This window comes from Sorex araneus, chromosome 8, assembly GCF_027595985.1.
Source record: "Sorex araneus isolate mSorAra2 chromosome 8, mSorAra2.pri, whole genome shotgun sequence".
Classification (NCBI taxonomy): domain Eukaryota; kingdom Metazoa; phylum Chordata; class Mammalia; order Eulipotyphla; family Soricidae; genus Sorex; species Sorex araneus.
Window position 1 is genome coordinate 52,776,876 of NC_073309.1, and position 24,788 is coordinate 52,801,663.

Sequence of the window (24,788 nt, forward strand, 5' to 3'; positions counted from 1 at the left end):
GGCACAGGGCAGGGGAAGGGGCCAGGCCAGGATTCAGAGTCTTAAAATACAACATGAGTGTGTGCTAGAATGGCCCACAGCCCCAGGACTGCACCCGACATTCACATGCAGATTTGTTCATGGAACCTGGAGGCAGGGCAGGCTGGTGGCCTGTTGATTGTTTTGTTTGCAGGCCATACCCAGTCAGTGATCTCCTGACTGAGTTCAGGATCATTCTTGGTAGCCCAGGGGACCATAGAAGGTGCTGGGGATCAAACCCAGGTTGGCCACTTGCAAGGCAAATGCTCCCCCACTGTTTAGGGCACTCGGGTTGTTTCCAGATTTTGGCTATTGTGAACAGTACAAATGCTCCCCCACTGTATCATGGCTCCGGCCCATGGTGGCATGTTTATTAAGGAGCACAGCTTAAGCGGGGGGCCCTAGTCAAGGGCTAAAACTTATGCCTGGCATGCAGATCAACCCCAGTTCAATCCCTAGTACCAGGTGGTCCCCTGAGCACTAGTGGGAATAGAGCCTTTGTGGCCACCAGCATCGCTGAACGCAAGCACCCCAATTTCAGGCCCCTCACACTCAGACTAGGTATTTACAGAAATGAGCCCCGACCCCCTCAAATAAAAAGCTCAGTTTCAGTTGTGCTGGAGCAGTGGATCCAATTCTCCTACATTTGGAGCCAGAGTGAGCTCATTGGTGGCCTGGGCTCTATCCCTGCCATCATTTGGGACCCCCAAAATACCTCCCGGAGTACACCCCAAGCACAGCTGGGGGTGGTCCCAACCAAACTAACTCCCCAAAAGCGAATCTTCACATTTGACTCTTGTGTGAAATGGGGTGCTTATGTGTGTGGAGGGAGGTCTGACATTTTGTCTGGGGCTGTGCCTTGGGGACACACTGAAGGGGCCCTCCTCCCTCCCTCCCTTTTTTCCTTCCTTCATTCCCCACAGTGATCGTGAACAAATCTCTAGTGTCAAATGTGGCAGCTTTTGTGATGTGGGGCTAGCTAGTTAGTGTATTTCTGAGTTTGTGTCTCTGCCACTTACTGGCAGAGCTATTTGGGGCCACACTCAGCAGTGCTCAGGGCTTACTCCTCACTCTGAGCTCAGGGATTGCTCCTGGTAGGGCTGGGGGTAATATGGGGTACTGGGGAATCGAACTGGGTTACCCACTTGCAAGCTGGTACCCAGATCCCCAAATGATCTCTCTGGCCCCTCTGCCACTTAGTCTTTGCTGTTCTTCTTTTCTTTTTGTTTTTATCAGAACTCAGAAATTATTGCTGGCAGTGCTCAGGAACCATATAGGAAGCTGCAGATTGAACTTGGGTAGGCCCTGTGCAAGGCAGGTGCTCGACCCAGTGTACTGTTGCTCCAGACCTTTTTTTTTTTTAACTCTCCTTTAATAATTTTGTAATTCACTGTGAATATATATATATGTGTGTATATATATATATATATATATATATATATATATATATATATATGGGATCAGGTCACATCCAGTGATGTTCAGGACTTATTCCTGGCTCGCACTCAGAAATTACTCCTGGCCATGCTGGGGGACCATATGGGATGCTGGGGATTGAACCCGGGTCAGCTGCATGCAAGGCAAATGCCCTCCCTGCTGTCCTATTGCTCCGGCCCTCCAGGTTCAATTCTGAGCATTCCAATATCAATGTTGGAGCTAGGAGTATTGCCTAAGCTTTGACAGCCATGGCAAAAAAAAACCCCCAAAAAACCAAAAAGTTAAAAAAAAAGAAGAAGAAAAAAAGATGCTGCATTCACAGAGCTATAAAAATGGACCACAGGGGCTGGAGCAATAGCACAGCAGGTAGGGCATTTGCCTTGTATGAGACCGACCCAGGTTCAATTCTCAGCATCCCATATGGTTCCCGGAGCACCGCCAGGAATAATTCCTGAGTGCAGAGCCAGGAGTAACCCCTGAGCATCGCTGGGTGTGACCCAAAAAGAAAAAAAAAAAGGACCACAGACCATAGAGTGTTCTAGAAGAACAATGGCAGTTCAGTAGAAATAGATGAGCCAATTCATATTTTCAAGAACGAGACGCGCTAGAGAGTTCAGTGAGTTGAGCAAGCACTGGAGGTCATGGGGTTAGTTGCCAGCACTGCTCTTTCTCTGAGCCCAGAGCTGGGGGAATAACCCTTAAGCACTTCTGGGTGGATATGGCCTCAAAATAAAAACCAAAATACTAGGGCTCAAAAGATCATACAGGAGGGAGGGTCCTTGCCTTGCATGTGGCAGTCCTTGGCATCTAGTAATGTCTCTCAGCACCTCCAGGGGTAATTCCTGAGTTCGTTGCTAGAGTAACCCCTGAGCATCTCTGGGTGTGACCCAAAGCGGAAACAAAGCCCAAAATACTAAAGGGGTTGAGAGTGGGATGTGGATCAGCAGTAAAGCCTTCCAGGCATGAGACTTGAGTTCAAAACACAACTTAAAAACTATTCAGGGGCTGGAGTGATAGCACAGCGGGTAGGGCGTTTGGCTTGCACATGGCCAACTTTTTTTTTTTTCTTTTTCGGTCACACCGGCAATGCACGGGGGTTACTCCTGGCTCTGCACTCAGGGATTACTCCTGGTGGTGCTCAGGGCACCATATGGGATGCTGGGAATCGAACCCGGGTTGGCCGCATGCAAGGCAAACACCCTACCCGCTGTGCTATCACTCCAGCCCCCGCAAGACCATAATTTCTTATGGCCTTATAAAATAATATTTTTTGTTTGTTTGGGTTACACCCAGCAATGCTCAGGGGTTACTCCTGGCTCTGCACTCAGGTATTTCTCCTGGCGGTCCAGGGGACCATATGGGATGGCAGGACAGGGCACGGCAAATGCCCCATGTGCTGTACTTTTTAAAAATTAATTAATTAATTAATTAATTTTGTCCTGCACTGTCGTTCAGGCCTCTCTTAGGGTCTTCCATGGTGCGTTCCGTGGCCAGAACTGTCTCCCTAGGCTGGTCGACAAAGGAAGAAACAGGGAAGGAAGGAATGGGGCCACAGGCTGGTTGGTCGTCAGTGACAGTTTATTCTAGTCTCACAGTGTAGTTATATAGAAATCATGCGGGGTGGGGGTACACATAGGTGTGATGGAACATTATCATATCAGTAAACATGTAAAGCCCTTCCTTCAGGGGAAGTTCTTCTGGGAGATTAACTCAAAGACAAAATTTCATCTGGGGGTTCAGCACTCTAGATTCCTGCTAGGAGACCTGCTCCAGGGCAGGATTCTATCAAAGGTGCATTGCTGGGGTTGGAGCAATAGCACAGCAGGGAGGGCGTTTGCCTTGCACATAGCTCACCCGGATTCGATTCCCAGCATCCCATATGGTCCCCTGAGCACTGCCAGGGATGATTCCTGAGTGCAGAGCCAGGAGTAGCCCCTGTGCATCGCCAGGTGTGACCCAAAAAGAAAAAAAAAAAAGGTGCATTGCTTTCTCCTTTCCTTAACCAGTATCTACTTCAACAGTCATTTAATTTGCCTCTTAATATTTCTAGTCATTTTTTGTGGACATAAGAGATGTATTCAGCTTAAAGGGTGGGTTTCCCTGGAGACATCTCACTAGGTATCTCAGACTACAGAACACAGGCCAGGTTAGTCTTTCCTAACCCCATCAGGGTCCTTACTCAGTTGCTTCTTTTAGGTTCATGACAGAGTTTGTTCCATGACCATGCTCTTAACTTACTATACTTCTTGTGGCACTTAGCCTGTCCCTTTTCAATGCCTGTGTAGCTTACGGCTTGTCCTGGGTTCACCCAAGTCCCTCGCTGAGACCCTCCTTTTGGGGGTGTTAGCAAGTAAGGGCAACTGAGGTTCAAATCAAGTAAATATGGATGCCCAGGAGTAAATATTATTCAGAGTCAGTTAACTTCCAAGTTACAAAAGCATAGCATTAACTGTCCTTCTGTGTCTATACAAAAAGGACATTACTCTAAAGTAAACTATGCAGTAAGGGGGCTAGAGCAATAGCACAGTGGGTAGGGCATTTGCTTTGCATGTGGCCAACCCCAGTTTGATTCCCAGCATCCCATATGGTCCCCCAACTACTGCCAGGAGTGATTCCTGAGTGCAGAACCAGGAGTAACCCCTGAGCATCGCCAGGTGTGACCCAAAAACAAAAGCAAACCCCAACTATGCAGTAAACTGCAAAGGACATAAAGGGAAGAAAATAGCAGTATTTTACTTGCATATACAAAAATCGAGTGCTCTGAAGACTATGACTTTACAAGTCCCAGGTCTGGTTTGGGGATAAAAGTGATTAACAGATAGGGGAAGAAGAGCACAAAGGAGAGGTTAAAGATAAACACAGTAGATTAGGAGTGCATGATGGAAGAGGGTATTCTTGGGAGCACTATGATGGGTGTGTAACTCAGTAAACTTAAGCTTCCTGGAGTGGGGGGTGGGGACAGGGCACAAAAAGGTCAAACCAATGTTATCCAACATTATGGAATAATTTCTTATGGAATATTTTAGACGTTGGACAGATAGCTCATGCTTTGCCTGCAAGAGGTACAGGTTTGACTCCTGGGAACCACCCCAGAACACTTTGGTGAGAGCACCCTGCAAGGTGTAGCTCAAAACGATGTATTTGATCTGCAACAGTGTGTCTGAAATACCTTGCAACTTGTAACCAAGAAAGAAAAAAAGTGCTATGATGTTTCCCATTTTTTTTTTTTTAGATCAAGACTTAGACATCCAGGGGCTGAAACAATAGCACAGCGGCCGGGCGTTTGCCTTGCACGTGGCCGACCAGGGTTCGATTCCCAGCATCCCATAGGGGCCCCCGAGCACCATCAGGAGTAATTCCTGAGTGTATGAGCCAGGAGTAACTCCTGTGCATCGCCGGGTATAACCCAAAAGCAAAATTTTTTTAAAAAAGAAAAAGACTTAGACATCCAGTTTTGGCGGGGAGGTGGGGGGGGGCCTTGTTTCACATTTAGCTTCAGTTTGATTAGCAGCATTTCAAATACGTGGGCCATGTGTGAGGAGTTATGGCTGAACTGCACCTTGTGGATCAGCCTTCCCCTTCCTGATGAGTGTTCACTCCCAGTTCTTGGGGGATATGCAAGATTTGCGCTGGATGTGATGAGGTCTGAGCGCCACATGAAGCCAGTTCAGGCAGAGGCCATAGCCTATGCAAGCTCCAGGATGAGAAAAAACATCGTGTGTTAGTGAGGTCCAGGGACCATGGAGTTGAGTGGCTGGATGGGTAATGGGGAGGTACCAGATTATGTTGGGGTGCACTCCGTGGTAGGCTGCGTACGACCTCAGTTCTGTACCACAGATTCTTACGATCGGATCCTGAGCTTCCCTGTTAATAGCAAGTTGGGTGATTCTAGCTTATTTATTCCCCCTGCTTTCTCCTGGCCAATACCTGAGATGAGACTCCGATAGGTTCCCCTTAATGTGTGTGTGGAGGGGTTGTGGGGATGAGATGACAGTATTCTTTTTATTGGCTACCTCAGTCAGATAACCTCAAATCCGCAGGGACTTCCAGAGATGGGACTTGGTGATTGTAAGACTGCCCAACGAGAGGGGGCGTGGTCAGTGATGTGATTGACATGAAAACAAAAGGTGGAGCTTGGGTGCTGCAGGTTCCACTTGGATCCTAGGCAAGGATGGTGCCTCAGGGTTGAAAGTGTTGAATTGGGGAAAACTTGTCCCTGGGTGGTTTGGGGATCGGTATGTAGTGGAGGGGTTTCAGACTCAGCCTACTGGGCGGGAGATAGTTACCTGAGTTTGATCCCTGGCACCTCAAGCACCCCGTGATGTTACTCTGTTGGCTGCTATACTTTAAAACAATCAGTGTGGGGGCCAGACCCATAACACAGTTTGACTTGAACATGACTGACCCAGGTTTTATGATGGGCTCTCCCTGAGGGAGTGGGTGGGGTCTGCTGTGCCTTGTGTGTGAAAGGGGTGGGGGGAGGGGTCTGCTGTGCTTTGAAGGGTCTGGGCAGAGGCCAGTGAAGGAGCGCAAACAGGCCCAGTACCAGGCTGTAGACTGCATGGGGGCTCTGGTTCCCCACAGGGCAAGGAGTGGTCTGAGATGAGCTTTGCCTTCCTTGTACCTCCGACGGGTCCAAGAGTGGGACCCAAAGAGATATGAATTGGGGTGCCGCATCCTTTGTCTGAGACAGCCAAGAATTGTTCTGGACATCAGTGTCACTCAAATCCATCCTAGACTCTTATACACCCTTGCCCCTTCTTTCCGCTCCCTGGGGCTGATGTGAAGGACAAGACAATTTACTGATATAGCAGCTTAACAGCTGCCTGGAAACCAGGAACAGGCGACATCAGGCACACAGGCCTGGAGTGGTAGCTGCTGCCAGGCCAGACATCACTAATGGATCCCAGGCCTCCTGTGCAGACAGGAGCAATTGATTGGCCTTGTCCTCTGCACCAGGGATCCTGGGTATCATGTGACTGGCGGGTGTGTGTAGGGCCTGCCTGGCACCGGCTTGGGGTTGGCACAGACCCAAGGCACCTTCCCCACCCTCCTCTTTATCCCAAGCAGTGACGTAATAGTCCCCAGCCTTGAACTAGCCCCATGTTCCTTGCAGGGCGCTGCCTTCAGGGCCGCTGTCTTCGTGCTCTGGACTTTGTTCACTCTTTGTGCTGCGCCCATGTCAGGTCTTCTGGGACTCTCTTTGTTCCCCGAGCTCAGGAGCTGAGCTGACGAGTAGGCCTGTTCCCAGGGCTGTGGGGGGGCACAGGCATCAGTGTTGGGGTGTGGGAACAGAGATGAGGAGCCTTTCTCCCGCCATGCCCTGCCCCGCGGTAGGAAGGCTGATGCAGGCCTTGGTTGCCTGTGTCTTGGGGACACACGACAGCCTCCCTCCATTGGGTAATAAATGCTTGTCTTTGGAACAAAGACCCCACAGGGAATTTGTAAGGGGGGGTATCCATTCCATTGCAGTACATCCCTCAGCATCCTGTCTGCTGTGTGGTCCAGGTGGGGAATAGCTTTGGGGGAGAGTGCTGCGGGGAAGGCGCCAGGCTGGAGCGGCGCCCCCAGCGGTTGAGCCTGTCCCGGCGCTGGAGAAGGTGCTCAGCCTGACACTGGGACACTTGCCACAAGCATGCCCTTTTGCAGGGCGTGAATGCGGGTAAACAGCGGGCCAGGAGCTGGGGGGCAGGGCCAGGAAGGTGTTGACCTGCTGGCCTCGCTGCTCCCCCCCCTCAGTTGGCGCTGCAGACGGGCCGTGAGCCGCCCCCCATCTGGCGTGTCCAGAAGGCTCTCTTGCAGAAATTCACCCCGGAGATCAAGGATGGGCAACGACAGTTCTGTGCCACCAGCAACGTGAGTGTCCCAAAGGCAGTGGAGACGCAGGTGCCCTGCAGGGCATCTGTGCTGGGGCACCTTGGGGCAGGGGGGGATTTAGGGTGTTGGCAGGACCCCCACATGCCTTTCCCCACTCCCTGAAGCTTCCACTTTATTTCCTGTCTGTATGTATTTCTTAAGACTCACGTGCATTTTGTTCCCCTCCATAGTATTTGGGGTATTTTGGGGACGCGAAGAACCGTTACCAGCGCCTTTATGTCAAGTTCCTGGAAAATGTCAACAAGAAGGATTATGTGCGGGTCTGTGCCCGGAAGCCCTGGCACCGGCCCCCTGCGCCTGTCAGGTATATGATGGGGCGACCATGTGGGTGGCAGTCTAGGGGGGAGGGTGCCTGCAGAAAAGGACGTACAATCTGAGTCAGGAAAGGTGGTGTCTAGGCCAGAGCAGCAGAAGAGTGGGGAGCGGGTTTGCCTTGCACGTGGCTGACTGGGTTCAATCCCCAGCATCCTATAAGGTCCTCGATGTACCACCAGAAGTGTTCCCTGAGTGCAGGGCCTGGAGTGATCCTGAAGCATTGCTGGGTGTGACTCTAAAACCAAAACTAAATGAAAGAAAGGGGATGTAGGTTCAGAGAGAGGGAAACGGGCACATAGCTTTGAGCTGTGTGATTTGGGGAATCCTTTCAGTGGCAGATGCAATTTCCCCTACATGCCCTTTCAGGCGCTCTGGGCAGTCCAAGGGCCCCACATCTGTGGGGGGCAGCAGCTCTGCACCTCCCGCCAAGGCTCCAGCCCCACCTCTGAAGCCTGAGACCCCCGAAAAGGCGCCTTCTGAAAAAACCCCAGAGCAGACTGCTGAGACGGCCACACCGGAGCCCCCTCCCCCGGACAAGCCTTCACCCCCTCGCCCTGGGGAGAAGGAGAAGGAGAAGGAGCGGGAGCGAAGCTCACGGGGGGAGCGGCTGCTTCGGGGTGCAGGTGGGCGTCAGGCACGGCCTGAGCGGAGCGTTGCTGCCAGCCAGCCCGCCACTGCCCGGTTGCCCAAGGCCAGGCCCGCCAAGGTGAAGGCAGAGCCGCCCCCTAAGAAAAGGAAGAAGTGGCTGAAAGAGGCAGCAGGCAACGCCGCCTCGGCTGGTGGAGCCCCACCTGGCAGCTCGTCAGACTCAGAATCCTCCCCCGGAGCACCCAGCGAGGACGGTGAGACCCTCTACAATAGCAGCACTGGGCTGGGGGCTGTGGGTGAGACTCGGCCGCAGGAGACAGGGGTCGGTGTGAGGGACGAGTCCATAGAGGAGCAGCATGAAATCAAAAAATCAGATTGGGGGGCCCAAGCCAGAGGACAATAGTGCTGGCCTTGCTTAAGATCAAATGCAGCTGGGGCTGGAGCGATAGCATAGCGGGTAGGGCGTTTGCTTTGCACGCGGCTGACCCGGGTTCGATTCCCAGCATCCCATATGGTCCCCTGAGCACCTCCAGGAGTAACTCCTGAGCCAGGAGTAACCCCTGTGCATTGCCAGGTGTGACCCAAAAAGAAAAAAAAAGTAAAAAGATCAAATGCAGCTGGGGCTGGAGTGATAGCACAGCATGTAGGGCATTTGCCTTGCACATGGCCGACTCGGGTTCAATTCCTAGCATCTCATATGGTCCCCGAGTTCTGCCAGGAGTAATTTCTGAGTGCATGAGCCAGGAGTAACCTCTGTGCATCACCGGACGTGACCCAGAAAGCAAAAAAAAAAACAAAACAAAACATCAACATCAAATGTGGCTTTGATCCCAGCATCCCATAGGGACCCCTGAGCACCACCAGGAGGGAGTCCTGTGTGCAGAGCCAGGACTAAGCCCTGAGCTCCACAGGGTATGACCCAAAAGCAAAACAACAAAACCAATAAAAAGAAGCTATAGCACAGCCGGTAGGGCACTTGCCTTGGGCATGATCAACCTGGGTTTGACCCTAGTGTCCCATATGGTTTCCTGAGCCTTGCCAGGAGTGATACCTGAACACAGAGCCAAGAGTAAGCCCCGATGAGGCAGACCAGTAGTGCAGCAGAGACGGCTTTTGCCTTGTATAAGGCTGACCCAGGTTCGATACCCAACATCCTATATATACTCCGAGCACCGCCAGGAGTAACCCCTGGGTGTTGCTGGTGTGACCCCAAAAAAAAGAAGAAAAGAAGTAGACCCTGGGCACCGCAAGGTCTACCTCAAAAAAAGGGTGGGGGGAGGCTGGAGTGATAGCACAGCATGTAGGGCGTTTGCCTTGCACTTGGCAGACCTGGGTTGTTCGGTTCCCAACATCCCATATGATCCCCTGAGCACCACCAGGAGTAATTCCTGAGTGCATGAGCCAAAAGTAACCTCTGTGCATCACCGGGTGCAAAAAAAAAAAAAAATATGGGGGTAAAGGGAGCCCTAGCTTCCAGCCTTAACACAGGGCTGAGTTGGAAGCTTTTTTCACATGCTGATTTGCCAGATTTTCAGTGTGCCTAGAAGTGAATGCTAGGATGGTCTTCTTAGACTAGTGAGGAAACTGAGGCAGTGAGAGAACAATTGAACAGCCCGGCTGGGCCTTGTGCCATAGTCTTGCACACTCTGCTCGTGGATGCCACCCTTTCTCAGAATGTCAGCTCCTTAGGGTTCAGGGCCATGGGTGACCAAGAGTCTCAACCCCAGGACTTGGTACTGGGTCTCTTTACTGTGCCTTTGTGACCAGTAAGTTAATAGTGAAAGCGCCAGGGAGGGTCTTGCCTGAGGTGGACACCAGGTATGAGTCCGGTGTGTGATGACAAAGGGCAACCAACCTGGGTTCCACCCCTGGCTTCCCTGGTGATCCCCCGAGCCCTGCCAGGACTGATCCCTGAGCGCTGAGCCAGGAGTAAGGCCTGAGCACCGCCAGGTGTGACCCAGTCTGTCTGCCAGACACCTGGAGGCTTCTCACACAAAGGCTTATTTTCTCGTGCCGAGGTGCGGGCTGGAGAATCATTCTTGAAAGGTGGTGACAAGGAAGCCTGATGTAACTTGTCCTGTGTTTGAGAATGGCGTTGGCACTAAGCACGACAGAGTGGTGTTTTGTTGTTGTGTTCTGGGGGCCTTGCTGGCAGTGCTCAGGGCTTACTCCTGGCTTTGTGCTCGGGGATCACTCCTGGTGAGCTCAGGGGACCATCTGGGCAGATGGAGCGCTAGGGATCCATCCTTGGTCAGCTGCAGGTAAGGCAGGTACCCTCCTAGCTGACTCCCGCTGCAGCACGTGGCCAACATTCTTTTTTTATTTTGGCTTTTTGGATCATACCCGGCAATGCACAGGGGTTGCTCCTGGCTCTGACTCTGCACTCAGGAATTATTCCTGGTGGTGCTCAGGGGACCAGATGGGATATTGGGAATTGAACCCGGGTCGGCCGCGTGCAAGGCAAATGTCCTACCTGCTGTGCTATTGCTCCAGCCCCATGACCAACTTTCTTGGTGTATGGCTTGGCCAGCACCCTATTCTCGGGCCAGGTCTAACCACAAGGAAATCTGGGCTGTGTTTTTTCCTCGAGGCAACCTGCCCTGGTGGATGCGTATAAAACCAGGGTGGGGAAGATGTTTAGGGAGGTTTGCCACGGGCCCAGGTTTGGAATTCTAACACTACAGACCCATGGCTTCAGTCTGCTGTTCCCTGTGCCCTGGCACTGGTATTTGAGACCGGAAGTGAAGGCCAACTGCTACTGACGTCATCAATTTGAAATGTATAGTTTAGGGACCAGAGTGATAGCACCGCAGATAGGGTGCTTGGACCCTGTGGTTTGGACATGGCTGCCCCAGGATTGATCCCCGCACTGCAGATGGTCCCCTGAGCCCCACCAAAAGGAGGCCCTCAGCATAGCTGGGTGTGGCCCAACGGCCAAGAAAAGAAAAAAAACTGTTCTAGTTACGGTAGTTGCCGTGGCTCTGAACTGGTCTCTGCGAGCTCGCTACAGTCTGCTTTCACTTCCTGGCTATTTGTGTTTTTGATTGGGGGCCACACCCAGCAGTGCTCACCAGCTCCATGCTTAGAATGACCCCCAGGATGCCAAGATGGAGCTGGGGCAGGCCATGTGTGAGGCGGGCGCCTGCCTTTGTGCTCTCTGGCCATTCTCTAGCCGTTGCAAGGGGTGCAGTTCTGAATTTCTGTGAGAAGGGAATGGATCTCACAACCTGCAGGGGGCACTACTTGGCTCCATCTGGGTCAGGTTCTATCTCTGCTCATCCCATTAAACCCCTACATTGAACCTGAGTGGCCTGTGGGTGCTGAAGCTGCATAGTTCCAAACCTCTCCCAGGGGCTGGAGCTATAGCACAGAGGGTAGGGCGTTTGCCTTGCACTAAGCCGACCTGGGTTTGGTTCCCAGCATCCCATATGGTCCCCTGAGCACCGCCAGGGTAATTCCTGAGTGCAGAGCCAGGAGTAACCCCTGTGCATCGCCAGGTGTGACCCAAAAAGAAAAAAAAAAACATTTCACAGCTAGGCAGGAAAATCCAGAAGGGAGGGACCGGGCAGGAGAGGAGCTGATGTTTGGTGTCCGGATATCGGGAAAACCTCTAGACTAGGGGCTAAAACGGTAGTACATTGGGTAGGGTACTTGCCTTGCATGAGGCCAATCCAGGTTCAATCCCTGGCATTCCATATGTTCCCTGAGCACTGCCAGGAGTGATTTCTGAGTGCAGAGCCGGGAGCAAGCTCTGAGCATCGCCGGGTATGGCCCAAGAAGAAAAAAAAATTTTTTTTTTTAAATTTTTTTTTTAATATAAAGGGGTGGGGCTGGAGTGATAGTACAGTGGGTAGGGCATTTGCCTTGCACACGGCCAACCTGGGTTCGATCCCCAGCATCCCATATGGTCCTCTGAGCACTGTCAGGAGCACTGAGTGCAAAACCATGAGTGACCCCTGTGCATTGCCAGGTATGACCCAAAAAGCAAAAAAAAAAAAAAAAATTAAAAATAAACAAGGGGGAAGGTTGTTTGTTCACGCCTCTTAGGGTCTCTATGGGTTCTCTTCAAGTTCTGTTGCTGCTCTTGATATATCTCTTCTCAATAGGTGACCCCTGCTCTGTGTGTGTGGGGGCGGGGGGAACAGGGGAGTGAACCCAGAGCCTTTCGCATGAGCCAGGTTTCTGACCTAATTTTCTGTTGCTGTGTGATTTATGTATTTTACGGGGCGGGGGGGGCGTGGAGGTTTAGCTGGTGTTCAGGGGCTACTCCCGCCTATGTCCAGGGGACTGTCTGGGGCTGGGGATCGTACTGGGTTTGGCCTCTCAGCTACCGCTTCAGGCTTTGTGGAAGCAACACTCAGCCTCGTCAGAGGCCAGAAACTCTGCTAGGATCGCTTAAGGGCCTGACTTCAGGGTGCCCTTTAACAGGCTGTCCCGGAAGCCCTCCTTTCTAGGGTCTAGCAGCCCCCAACCCCAGGACGCTCGGCACCGCCCCTGCCACCTAAGGGGAGCTGAGAGGGCTGGGGTCATGAGTCGGTGTCTGTGTCCCCCAGAGCGGGCCGTCCCTGGGCGTTTGCTGAAGACTCGGGCCATGCGGGAGATGTACCGGAGCTACGTGGAGATGCTGGTGAGCACAGCGCTCGACCCGGACATGATCCAGGCCCTGGAGGACACGCACGGTGAGCAAGCCCGGGTGTGAGTCTGAGGGAGGAGGGGGGGGATGAACCCCACTGTGGGAGGGAGGATGGCAGGGGCCGGGACTCGAATCATCCTGGGGCACTGGGGCCCTGGCCCACCCTGCCCACCTTTGCCCAGTGCGTTGCGGCTGAGCCCCCTGCCACCCTCTCGCAGATGAGCTGTACCTGCCGCCCATGCGGAAGATCGACGGTCTCCTCAATGAGCACAAGAAGAAAGTTCTGAAGCGGCTGTCGCTGAGCCCAGCCCTGCAGGTGCTGGGGGCTCCCCAAGGGAGGGGGCTGAGAGGGGATCGGGGTGGCCTGGCCACCCCCGAGTGAGGGCAAGCAGGGCTGTGCTGGGTATTATTTAATTTTATTTTTGGGGTCACACCCAGCAATGCACATGGGTCACTCCTGGCTCTGCACTCAGGAATTACTCCCAGCAGTAGTAGGGGGACCATATGGGATGCTGGGAATCGAACCCAGGTCGGCTGCGTTCAAGGCAAACGCCCTACCCCTGTGCTATCACTCCAGCCCCTGTGCTGGGTATTCTGGGATAGAATGTCCCTCTGGCCCAGGGGCCAGTTGGGCCAGGTGCTGAGGATCTTTTCTTTGTTTTCTTTTTGGGTCACACCCAGCGGGTCAGGACTTACTCCTGGCTCTGCACTCAGGAATTAGTCCTGGTGGTGCTCGAGGGCGGGATTCTATGGGATGCCGGCCGCCTGGAAGTGGGTCGGTCACCTGGAAGGCGAACACCTTCCCTGCTGTGCCTTTGCTCCGTCCCTTGCTGAGGATCTTAGATCCAGTGTCAGGGCTTCTCTGACTTCTGGGACAATTTTGTTTTGTTTTGTTTTTGGGCCACACCCAGCAGTGCTCAGGACTGATTCCTGGCTCTGCATTCAGGAGTCACTTATAGTAGGACTGGGGCGGGGGGGAGGGGGAACCCTGTGGGGTGCTGGGGATCAAACCTGCGCAGGCCGTGTTCAAGACAGACCCCCTCTGTGCTTGCACTCTCCAGGCCCCTCTGGGTTGGATTTTAGGCCAGCTCCATTGGGAATAGCGTTTGGGGTCGGAGCTGAGTTTGGGGCTGGCGCTGAGAATTCTGGGGGCTGCAGGAGGCCAACTAAGGCTGGGAATTGGAGGCTGGAACTGTTGACAGCGTAGGGAGCAGGTTAGAGGGGCTCTGAGCATCCTACACTTGAATCTGTTATACTCTGATCCAGCTCTGATCAGCCCAGTGGGGTGTTAGCCCAGACCCTAGAATTCTGGATGTTTGGGGTCTCTGAGAAGCTTGGGCATCTCTGTCCTTGACTAAGAGCCGAGGGTGCCACTGAGTACTGGGTGGTGGGCCCCGGGAGGCATCAAATGACCTGGGGGGCTTCCCACAGGACGCCCTGCACACGTTTCCCCAGCTACAAGTGGAGCAGAGCGGGGAGGGCTCCCCAGAGGAAGGGGCCGTGAGGCTGCGGCCAGCGGGGGAACCCTACAACCGCAAGACACTCAGCAAACTCAAGAGGAGCGTGGTCCGAGCCCAGGTGTGGCGGGTCGGGGTGCTGAGGCTGGGGGGTGGGAGGAGGGGGCAGCTAAGCCAGGCCAGGCTGAGGCTTGTCCCTCGCTGCCCAGGAGTTCAAGGTTGAACTGGACAAGTCGGGCTACTACACGCTCTACCACTCACTCCACCACTATAAGTACCACACGTTCCTGCGCTGCCGCGACCAGGTGAGCCCCCGGGCCCCGCCCACCCCTCCTGCCCTGCAGTTCCCAACACCTCTGGGGACCAGGATTCAGGACCCAGCCTTCTCTCTAAGCCCTGGGAGACCAGCCCCAGCCCCCTCCCTCAGACCCAGGACCCCTGGCCCCGCCCACCTATTGCCCCGCCCTCCCTGGCTCCGCCCCACCCCCCCGCCCAGCCCAGCTCTGTCCCCCTCAGACCCTGGCCGTGGAAGGCGGCGCCGAGGACCTGGGCCAGGAGGAGGTGGTACAGCAGTGCATGCGGAACCAGCCGTGGCTCGAGCAGCTCTTCGACTCCTTCAGCGACCTGCTGGCGCAAGCACAGGCGCACAGCCGCTGCGGGTGACCCCAGCCCGGGCACCTCCGCCACCAGCCCCAAGAAGGGGGACAGAGCTGCGTCCTCAGGAGCTCACTCAGCCCTGGGCCCTGTCTCCAGGGAACGGGGGATCATTTGTCAGGGTGTGTTCATGCTGCCCCCCCCTCCCAGGGCAGGGTTCAATGTTCGACTCCCATCTCCCCCCCCAGCCTTCCCTAAGTCCCCCCCCCATTTCTCCCACTGTCCGGTGTACAGAGAAATTATTTATATATATGTATAAATGTCTATTTAGTAACGGTTTCCCTCCCCCCTTCCCTGTGACCCCCCCTCCACGGCCACAGCCCCGCCCCCTCCACCTTGTACATAATGTATAGGAAATGTCTATGTATGGCTGGGGGGGCAGGGCAGCTTCATCGAGCTGGGGGTTCCCCCCCGTATCCCCCCACCAGGCCACGATCTTTGCTAAAGGCCATTCCCTCCCCAGGGCATTTGGCGTAGGGTGGGAAGGGGAAGAAAACGCATCTTGTTAATTATTTTTAATCTTATTTATTGTACATACCCAGGGTGGGGACTGGGGAGGTGGCGGGGTGAAGGGTCCCCTCCTTTTGTCCCTCCCACCCCTTTTCTACTGCGGATGTGTCGGTGTCTCTCCCCCCCATTGTTGTCCGGATGTGGTTCTATTTTTTATCGCTTCCCCTCTCCTGCCCCCTGTCCAGCCGCAGCACCCACCTGTCCCCACCCTCTGTCTCTTGCTCTTTCTTGGGCTTCTGTACAACTCAACTTGTATACTCTGTGTACACACAACCAGCCAAACAAAACCCAACACGGCAAACAAACGCTTTACCACGCTGGAGTCTCTGTCGTTGGCGCCGGGTGCTGGGGCGCGGGGGAGGGTCTGGCCCTGGAACTGGGCTTGCTTTTGTTGGTTGTTTCTTTTGGGGCCACACTCACTCCTGGGGTGGGGAGGGGGGCTGGGAGCTGGGGGTCAAACTAGAATTGACTTCTCGAGAGGCAAATGCTGCCTGTCTCCCTGACCCTGGCACTTGTGTGTATTTTTTGGAACACTGGTGACTCTGCCTTCATTATGTGTCACGGGGCTAACACGTTAGCCCACCCACCTGCAATGTCCAGGGCTTGCAGGAGCCAGGAACTGGGGTGCAGCTAGCTGGGTGGCACTGACCTAGGTGCTGTGGTGGGGGAGTCCTGAGTGGCAAGCCCTAAGGGTCTGACAGGTGTCTCCACCCCGGTGGTCTTCGAAGAAGCTCCATTCTGTTGACTGGAGGCCTCAGACCTCCCATGCTTGGATGCGATGCCAGTGGATGGCTTTGATTGTCAGCATCATACATGACCTTTCCCAGGACTACCCCAGCTGCCGTGTGTTTTCCCCACCCCAATATTTAGTTTTTCATAGTCAACTTGGAACATTCTAGAACCCAGCGTAGAAAATTATAGACCATCGTCTTACTCAGGAGCCTGGAAAATGGGGTCTTTTTTTTTTTTTCTTTCTTTTTGGGTCACACCCAGCGATGCACAGGGGTCACTCTTGGCTCTGCACTCGGGAATTCCCCCGGCAGTTCTCAGGGTACCATATGGGATGCTGGGAATCGAACCTGGGTCGGCTGCGTGCAAGGCAAATGCCCTACCCGCTGTGCTATCACTCCAGCTCCCGAAAATGGGGTCTTGATGACTCAAACCCTGCAAGCATCATTGAGGTGTTTGGTCATTGGAGTATGAAGCTGACTATTGTTAGCCTTCTGGCTTCCTGCCCAGATGAAATGCTCCCACCCAGAGGAAGAACACCCCTTCCAGGAAAAAGGTTCTACAACCTTGGATATGGTCTAGGTTAGCACTGGCTCTGGGGCCCTCAGGATATTTTAAGGGGGTTATAACACAAGACTAGACAGTGTCAGCTTGTAGGACATGGGGTCCCCAGCTAGGAAATAAAGTCAGAAAGGAACCATAATGAGAAAGATCATAAGACGCTGTTGGAGGAAGTCTAGAAGTGGGTGGCATTTGGGGACTATCATGGGAAGGCCAGTGTCAGCAGGCCAGTGACTACAGTGGTGCCTGGAGAGAACACAGGGATTAAGGCACTTGCCTTCATGTGGCTGACCCCTGTTTGGTCCATGCTTCAGGGATGAATGGAGACGTTCCTGGCACCCACTCAAGCAAATCGATGAACAACAGGCTGACAGTGATACAGTGATGGCACCACATGGTAGCAGTTAGGAGGAGCTGCCAGGAGTAGCTTCTGGACACCACTGCACCCAAATCCCCACCCATACCGAAACAGAATGAGGACAGTTGGGGAGAAGCTTTTGGTGCCCGTGAACCACAACCCATGACCCCCTGGGTGTATTCCCTTTGCACAAGGGCTGCCCTGAGACTCTGGCCTAGGAGGTCTAGAGGGACCCTGGGATCAGCACTGGCCCAGGACAGAGTGCAGGGACTGGATGTGGATGGGATGTCCACAGCCTACCAGCATGGCTTGTGCCTGGTTGAAGTATAACCTAGTGGTTGGCCTTGTGCGTCCAACAGCCCAAACTTGAATCTGGTTCCAGCGCTAGCCAGAGGGAAGGCCTAAATCATTGCGCCATCAGCTTTGTCTTCGGTCCAAAAGCTTTTGGTCATGAAGGAAAAAGGAAGCCTTCGACCCTGTTACCCAGAGATGGAGTCCAAAGGGAGAGGAGGACGTGAATCAAGAGGGTCAGCAGGGGGAGAGCTGAACTGTGCTGGGTGTGACCCCTCCCCCCACCAACAGGACAGGAAGGGGCCCAGACTCTGCTCGTGGGGCGGGTGTGCCCTGCCCGGGCACTGCCAAGTCAGGCCCTCCCCGCCTCCTCCCTGTCTGCTGTGAGTGGGAAGTTTCCAAACGTGGCCACCAGTTGTCAACTAGATTTGCAGCGGCCTGGGGCTTGCATGCATAATGCCTCCTGGGGACAGGAGCCTTCAAGGAGCTGGGGTGTCTGCGGTTAGACCCATCAGACCTTGGAGGAATGATGCAGAGGAGTGTTGGGGGTGCAGAGAAGGTGGTCTGGGCTGTACATGTACATGTACATTTGTCAGCTGCCTCTCCCCTTCGCCCCACACTGTGGTAGCCAGGGACAGGCCCGGGGAAGTTGGGTTTCTGCAGGGAGGGGCAGGGACAACGCCAGCCGCCCCAGCCACACTGATTCCCAGGGCGGAAGGTTGACAGCAGGCCAAGGATTCTGTGATAATGAAACCCGGAAGGGACTATTTAGCTAATCATTGTTCTAATCTGGAGCACAGAAGGACATTCATGGTTCTGGGGAGAACAGTGGGGTCATAGCCGTGGCTGCTGAGTCCTTGGACTCTCTCAGGCTATATTCTGATCCCCGTGGCCTCCCAGGATACAGCTGTGATCTGGGATCCAACCACTGGCAGAGCTGAGACAGCAACAACGCAGGAAGTGTGGACCCCTGTGCCCCCAGCTACCCTCAATTGCTGAAGGAGGGGGTGGGGGCAGCTGTCAGGATCAGCGTCTCAGCAGATGTGGGGGCTGGAGAGCAGATCCAGGATGGATGGGTGCAAAGTCCCAGGCGTAGGGATATCTCAGCTGAAGTTTCCAGCAGGGATGGGTGTCAGGGTTCAGATACTGGCGGATGTATATGGAGGCATGGGCATGTCTTGGTTTTCCTTTTGGTCTTTGGGTGACACCCTGCAATGCTCAGACTGCTTCCTGCTCCATTAGGGGTCGCTTCCTGCCGTGCGGGGGTTCAGACCCCGAGTGTCCCAGTTCTGATTCCTCTAGCTCTGATTAGCAGACTTAGCCCGCATCTGAGGGGCCTGGCTTGAATTGTTCCGGGGGGCTCCACAGTTTCCCAGGCTCAAGTGCCTTGGCAACTTACTTGTGATGCCTCCAAAGGACTCCAACCCTTCCCAAAAGAGAGGCTTATGTGACTTCTGTCGCTGGCCAGTTGGATTTCAGACTTAGAGTTAACTCAATTGGGAATGTTCTGGAACTGAGAGCAGGCTAGCTGGCTACTCAGACACCCTTATGCACCCCATCCCTGTGCCAGCCTCAATTCAGTTTACAGGAGTGTATGTGTGGGGTGGAGTCTGTTTCTGGGAAGGCTTGTAGCCTTTGCTGCCCTTCTTTGAAATCCCAGACCACCCAGAACACTGTCTGAGGTTTACAATTGTGACCTCAGAACATGGCTCTTATGAAAAACGTTAGTTTCTTTAGAAATTGGCACATACAGGCAGGAGAGCAATAGGACCACAGGAGGGCACTTGCCTTGCACACGGCCAAGCTGGGTTGGATTCCCAGCAACCCATAGGGTCCCTCTCAAGCACTTCCAGGTGTGATCCTTGAGCACAGAGTCAGGAGTAACCCCTGAGCCCTGCCAGGTATGGCCCCCAAATCTAAACCAATCCAATTACTAAGGGTCCGAGCAACAGCACAGCAGGGAGGACACTCGCCTTTCACCAGGAGTAACCCCTGAGCACAGGTGTGGCTCCAAACCCAAAATACTGGCTTGTTCTTTCTGCCCACCTCCCGCCTCCTCCTACAGAAGTTCCTAGATGGGATGTGTTCAGGGGCTCAGGCTTTGAGCAGATGTGAGGCCGAATGCCCAGTGCTCTCTGTGTCTACCAAGCACCTCCTTACATTGGCACATAAGTTTATTTCTCTGGGGTGGGGATTATATACAGCAGTGACCCGGGATCCCGTCACTCCCACCTTGGGGGGGCTGGGGGTGGGGGCCTGAGAGGCGTTGGAAGAAGGCACACAGTGGCAGTTGCCTGGAGGAAGCTGGGAAGGAAGGGCAGGGGGTGTAGTGTGCTCTGGGAGGCCCCGATGGAGAAACTGAGGCTGAGCTGGGGCAGCTGGTCCCGAGGGTTTGTGCTGGTGGCTCCTCGGCCCTGGGTTACAGGAGGACACAGGGGCAGCCTCCACTCTTCTTCCTGGGGGCGCTGGGAGGGCTGGGTGGAAGCTCTTGCTCCTGGAACTGTCTGTGAGGAGAGGTGGTGAGTTGGGGGGTAGCAGGGGCCTCGAGGGGGGTAGCCTGGAGGGCAGGATGGAGCCCAGCTCACCGGATAGCCCGCACCAGCTGCTCAAAGGCCTGATCCACGTTGAGGCGCAGTTTGGCCGAGGCCTCGAAGTAGGCCACATGGTGGGAGGCACTGAAGGAGGTGGCCTCAGATCGGGACACCTGGGTGTGGGGGACAGGGGTTTAGGTTTCCAGAATGGTCCCAGAGAGGGGGAGGTGGGCACACTGCTCCAATGAGGGTTATAGTATGGGGAGCGGGTTTCAAAGAAAAATTCCAGAAGGCAGAGAGAAGAGTTCAGTGGGGAAAAAGAAGGCGCTTTGCCTTGCATGGGGCAGACCCAGGTTTGATCCCCTGTATCACATAGGGTCCCCTCAGTACCACCAGGACTGGTCCCTGAGCAGGGCCAGGAGTAAGCTCTGAACACTGCTGGTTGTGGCCCAAAAGGGAAAAAAAAATATTCCAGGGAGATGTGGAGGGGTGCTGGGCTCTGGGGCGTCCGCTGCCAGCCTCTTTAGCAGCAGAGGGCTGAGATGATGGGCAGAGAAGTGAGGCAGGTGCCCCAAGGCCTGAGGACAGCGCTAGGGTGGACAGTTGCTCTAGTAACAGACCAGCTGTGTGCACAATTCTGGTCCCTGGGACACAGGGTCAGAACCCCAGAGATACCGACGCTCTACATGCATCAGGGCATGAAGAACTGCAATGTTTTCCCAGGGGTGCTTGGCAGTGCTGTGAACAGTGGGGCGAAGCTGAGATTTCTGGAGGAGAGAAGAGGGGGTGAGGGTGGGATTGGGAACCAGCAGTGGAACCTGGGTGGACAGAGATGCAGGTTTATGGAGGGAAAGCTGGAAAGTAGGTGTGCCCACTAGTGACCCAACCCAGCCACCGCACCCCACCTCGGGAACCCCGCGTGCAATGCTGGGGACCCAGAGGAGAGAACAGTGGGGGACAACTCGTGCTGAGGGAAGCCAGAAGCGGATGCAGACATGGGGGAGAGGCAGGAGCTGCCCTTCCTGGCCCAGGCAGGGCAAGGTGGAGAGGTTCCCGACCTGACGCTGGGCGTCCAGATCGGCCTTGTTCCCGACCAATACGACGGGAAAGTCGTCGCGGTCCTTGACGCGCAGGATCTGCGTGAAGAGCTTGCTCACCTCGTTGAAACTGCAGCGGGACAGGGCGGGAGGCGTGAGCGGCCCCGCCCCGGCCCGGCCCCGCCCCGCGCCCCTGCTCACCTCTGCCGGTCGTTAATTGCAAACACCAACAGGAAGCCGTGGCCGGCGCGCATGTACTGCTCCCGCATGGCGCCGAACTCCTCCTGGCCCGCCGTGTCCAGGACTGCGGAGAGCGGGGTGCAAGGCCGCATGGGGATACCCGCCCGCCTCCCTCCAGACCCGCCGCCCGCCCCGCAGCCTCCTCCCTGCCGCCCTCACTGTCTAGCCGGGCGGGGATGCCATCCACAGAGCAGATCTTCGTGTAGGAGTCCTCGATGGTGGGGTCGTAGTCGGACACGAAGTAGGACTGGTGGGGTGGGGAGAGGACACTGTGAACTGGACCGCCTGCCCGTCCCTCCTCTCCTCGCAGGGGCCCCCGGGGTCCTGGTCTCTTGCCCTGCCCCTGCCACTCTCTGGCTCTCTGGCTGGAGGTAAAAGTACACGGGGACAGTGACTCCGGGTTGTGTGAGTGAACTGATTACTTCCCCTCTCAACCTCAGTTTCCGCCTTGGGAAAAGGAGGCTAAGAACGCGCCGCCTTTCGTCCAGCGTGGGGGAGACTCAGGCGCCAGCCCTGTGAGACTTTGAACATAATGCCTGCACATAGAGGTGCTTGGTTATCGGGTAGTCCTTGTGCAGAATATCTCCGGTCTCCTGTCCCCATCTCGCCCTCCTCCTCCTCCTCCTCCTCCTCCTCCTCTTCGCTTCTAAAGTCTCCTCCCCTGGGAAGGACCCGGTTCCATCCAGTAGTGGAGATGCAGCCCCACCCGTGTACCCGCCCCTCCCTTCCTGCCTGGGTCCTTGCCTGCCTCCAGCTAGGCTGTGGGCCAGCTTCTGTGTCTGCCCCAGGGTGCAAGAGCCCACCCGGTGCTGGGGCCTTTCCCATCTCTTGCAATGCCTGCCCCCGCAATGCGGGTGCTGGCTGATTCTCTGGAGGAGCCTGACACCCCAGGGACAGGGGCTCTGTGGGGTTTGGCAGAGGACCTAGCATTGCCCGCAGAGTGGGCTGTCTGGGTACCCAAAATTCTGGGTAAGGGAGGGTGTTCAGGAGAGAAGGGTGACTTGGCAGCTGGGGGTTTGAGGACTGTATTCTATTTGGGAAGAGAGGTTGGTGGGTTGCTAAGTGAGGAGAAAGGGTGTAGGGATCAGGTTCTGGGGAAATTAGGGGCTGTCTTCAAAATTGGGATGAGCACTGGTGCCCCAGATTGCCTGGCACCTTTGTCAGAGATTAGTTTGGGTCTAGAGATTCTTAGAGATGCCGAGAAGCGTTGACAGGGGGAGCAAACTCCCAAGGAGTGGGTCTTTCTGGGAAGGTCAAGAATCGGGGAGTTTGTTCTAAGGAGATGATTTATGGGCTGGCCAGGGTTTCTGACAGGCGTTGGGGAAGCAGAGTGAAGGAAAATTCAGGATGGAGGAGCTGCTGACTTTCCTGGGGAGTGTCTAAGGGTGGGGTGGGGTTCTTAGTACTTGGGGTGTTAGAGTTCCCTGGAATGGCCAAGGGAAAGGGTCTCGTTGCCAGTGTCCTGGGGCTGACAGGGCCTGCCTGGGTCAGGACTGGTCGAGCCTCAGTGTCAGTCTGAGCACAACTTCTCGATTAGGGGCTAAGGATCCAAACCAGGAGAAATGCAGGGTGCTGGGTAGAAGTTCCAAATAACTCATAGGGAAAGCTGGGATTCAGGGGGTGGGAAAGGGGACCCCAGGGTAGGAAGTAGGTACCCAGAAGGGCTGGGGGTGAACGTGTTTAGGGGATAAATAGGCTCACTCCATGATTGAGAGTGCTCCCAGAAGGTGCTCAGGTTCAGGCCAGAGGTGAGAGGGGTTAGAGAATGGTGGGCGTCAGGATGCAAGAATAGGAGGAAGGACCCTTCTGTAGAGGTGGAGGTCCCAGGGGACCTCAGGATAACAGTCCTAGGAGGTGGGGGTATTAGATTAGAGGATCTCACAGGAGGGTCTCAGTGATGGTTCGCGGGGAAATCGGAGGAGTTTCAGTGATCCGCCAAAAGGCTCAGCCCTAGATCCCCCGGGCACCCCCCCCGGGCGAGAGCCCACTACCTGGATGAACTGGATGGTCAGCGCGCTCTTGCCCACGCCGCCGCCGCCCACGACCACCAGCTTGTGTGTCTCGCTGGGTGGGGGGTCCCAGGGCCCCGGCCCCCCGCCCCGGGGCCGCCCCCACCCAGTCCCGGACGCCGCCCCGCTGCTCATGTCGCCACCGCCGCCGCCGCCGCCTCTACCGCGGAGGGGGGGTGTGTGGGGGAAGCCGGGCGGGGCCTGGGGGCGGGCTGCGCACTTAAGGTTACTGCATAATCATGAGCTCCGGCCAGCAGGGCCAGAGTCTCGGGACACTTAAGGAGGCGGCAGGCCGGGGAGGCGGGCTCATGCTAATAAGGAGGCGGGGCCGCCCTCGCCGCGGCGGGGAATTCCGGGCGGGGCGGGGATATGCTAATGAAGAGCCAGGCTCAAGCCCGAGTGGCGCCACGCGCTCTCCGCGGGCGAGCCGGTTGGGGGCGGGGTCATGCTAAATAGCACTTTGATTCTCTCGGTAGATGGGTGCAGAAGGTTCTTTGGGGTGGGGATATACAAATGATTGGCTGGAAAGTATTTCTCAGGGCTCGGTCCCCGAGGCCTCGCTTTAGTGGGCGGAGCTCGTCGGCTCGCGCGCGGCCGTATATAGACGCGCTTTGGCGGGAGGGGCGGGGCTGAGTGGAAATCCCACCTCCGTCCTGGGTTTGCCGCTTAGCTCCCGGCTTGGGCGTCTGGGCTACAAGCTGGGGTGTACGCCCGCCCAGGGGACTCAGGCTTCCGGTTCTCGCTGGTCCCACCTAAGCGGAAGACAGATTTGGAAGGGGAGATAGAACCCCATAGAGCAACAGCCGGATAACGGGGCCGGGAGGGGCCGTGAGATCACTGCATTCCTAATCCATGAGCCAGCTCGTCCAGTCTCGGACGTCTAGGTCACCAGGGGCCGCGGGCCACGATTTCTGAATCTTGGAGGAGGAAGCTTGAGACCCAACACCTGAGTCCCTAAGGAGATAAGGGGTCTGGAGAGCTATTCTTGGGTACCGGGGAGGTGCCGATTTTGGGATCTAGACTACTACTAGGGTCTAGAAATGAGGGCACCTAAGACGGGCACTCTTGGGTACAGAGCACCAGAATCCTGGATCCAAGGGAAATGGAATAGTACGTTATAAGCTTGAGATCAAGAATGAGTCCGAGTGAATAAGGAAAGGGGAGCCCAAACGTCTCTGGTCTTAGCGAAAGGAATCGGGATTTGGACTTCGCCACCCTAAAAGGAGGAGCCTGCCTGGCGGAACACCTCCTGGATTCTAAATTTGTACCACACTGCAGGACTACAATTCCCTTGCAGCAGGCTGGCTGAATCTTCAACGTCACGTCCGGTCCCGCCGCTTCTTTCCGCGCGCGCGCGGAGCACTGTGGGGCCTTCTAGCGGTCTCGCGCAGCCCCACCCCCTTCACCTCTCACCCCGCGGCTGCCCCGTGCGACGGGGGCGACGCGGACTACGCCTCCCGGCGTCCTTCGAGCGCTTCCCTGCCAGAGCGCCCCGCGGGCTGCCGGGAAACCGAGTCCAGCACCTTCCCGCCAGCCTTCACGG

At 55.4% G+C, this 24,788-nt stretch overlaps 2 protein-coding genes across 2 annotated transcripts in view; one reads left to right on the top strand and one right to left on the bottom strand.

Annotated features, from left to right (window-relative positions):
- PRR12 (proline rich 12) overlaps nucleotides 1-15,801 on the top strand; it is a 30,797-nt gene extending 14,996 nt beyond the window's left edge. The window contains 8 exon segments of the mRNA XM_055145026.1: nucleotides 7,195-7,311; nucleotides 7,503-7,636; nucleotides 8,014-8,489; nucleotides 12,789-12,914; nucleotides 13,087-13,184; nucleotides 14,300-14,446; nucleotides 14,535-14,630; nucleotides 14,842-15,801. Of these exon segments, the coding sequence (XP_055001001.1) occupies nucleotides 7,195-7,311; nucleotides 7,503-7,636; nucleotides 8,014-8,489; nucleotides 12,789-12,914; nucleotides 13,087-13,184; nucleotides 14,300-14,446; nucleotides 14,535-14,630; nucleotides 14,842-14,988 (1,341 nt within the window). The 3' untranslated portion in view covers nucleotides 14,989-15,801.
- A 3,796-nt stretch (nucleotides 15,802-19,597) lies between these two features.
- Nucleotides 19,598-23,406, bottom strand: RRAS (RAS related). Its single transcript, XM_004619842.2, has 6 exons — nucleotides 23,228-23,406; nucleotides 21,396-21,483; nucleotides 21,198-21,300; nucleotides 21,018-21,126; nucleotides 20,014-20,132; nucleotides 19,598-19,932 (listed from the first exon to the last, which is right to left on the bottom strand). Exons 1-6 carry the CDS (start codon nucleotides 23,378-23,380, stop codon nucleotides 19,848-19,850), a joined length of 657 nt encoding a protein of 218 aa, XP_004619899.1. The 5' UTR covers nucleotides 23,381-23,406; the 3' UTR covers nucleotides 19,598-19,847.
- Between the last annotated feature and the right edge of the window lie 1,382 nt (nucleotides 23,407-24,788).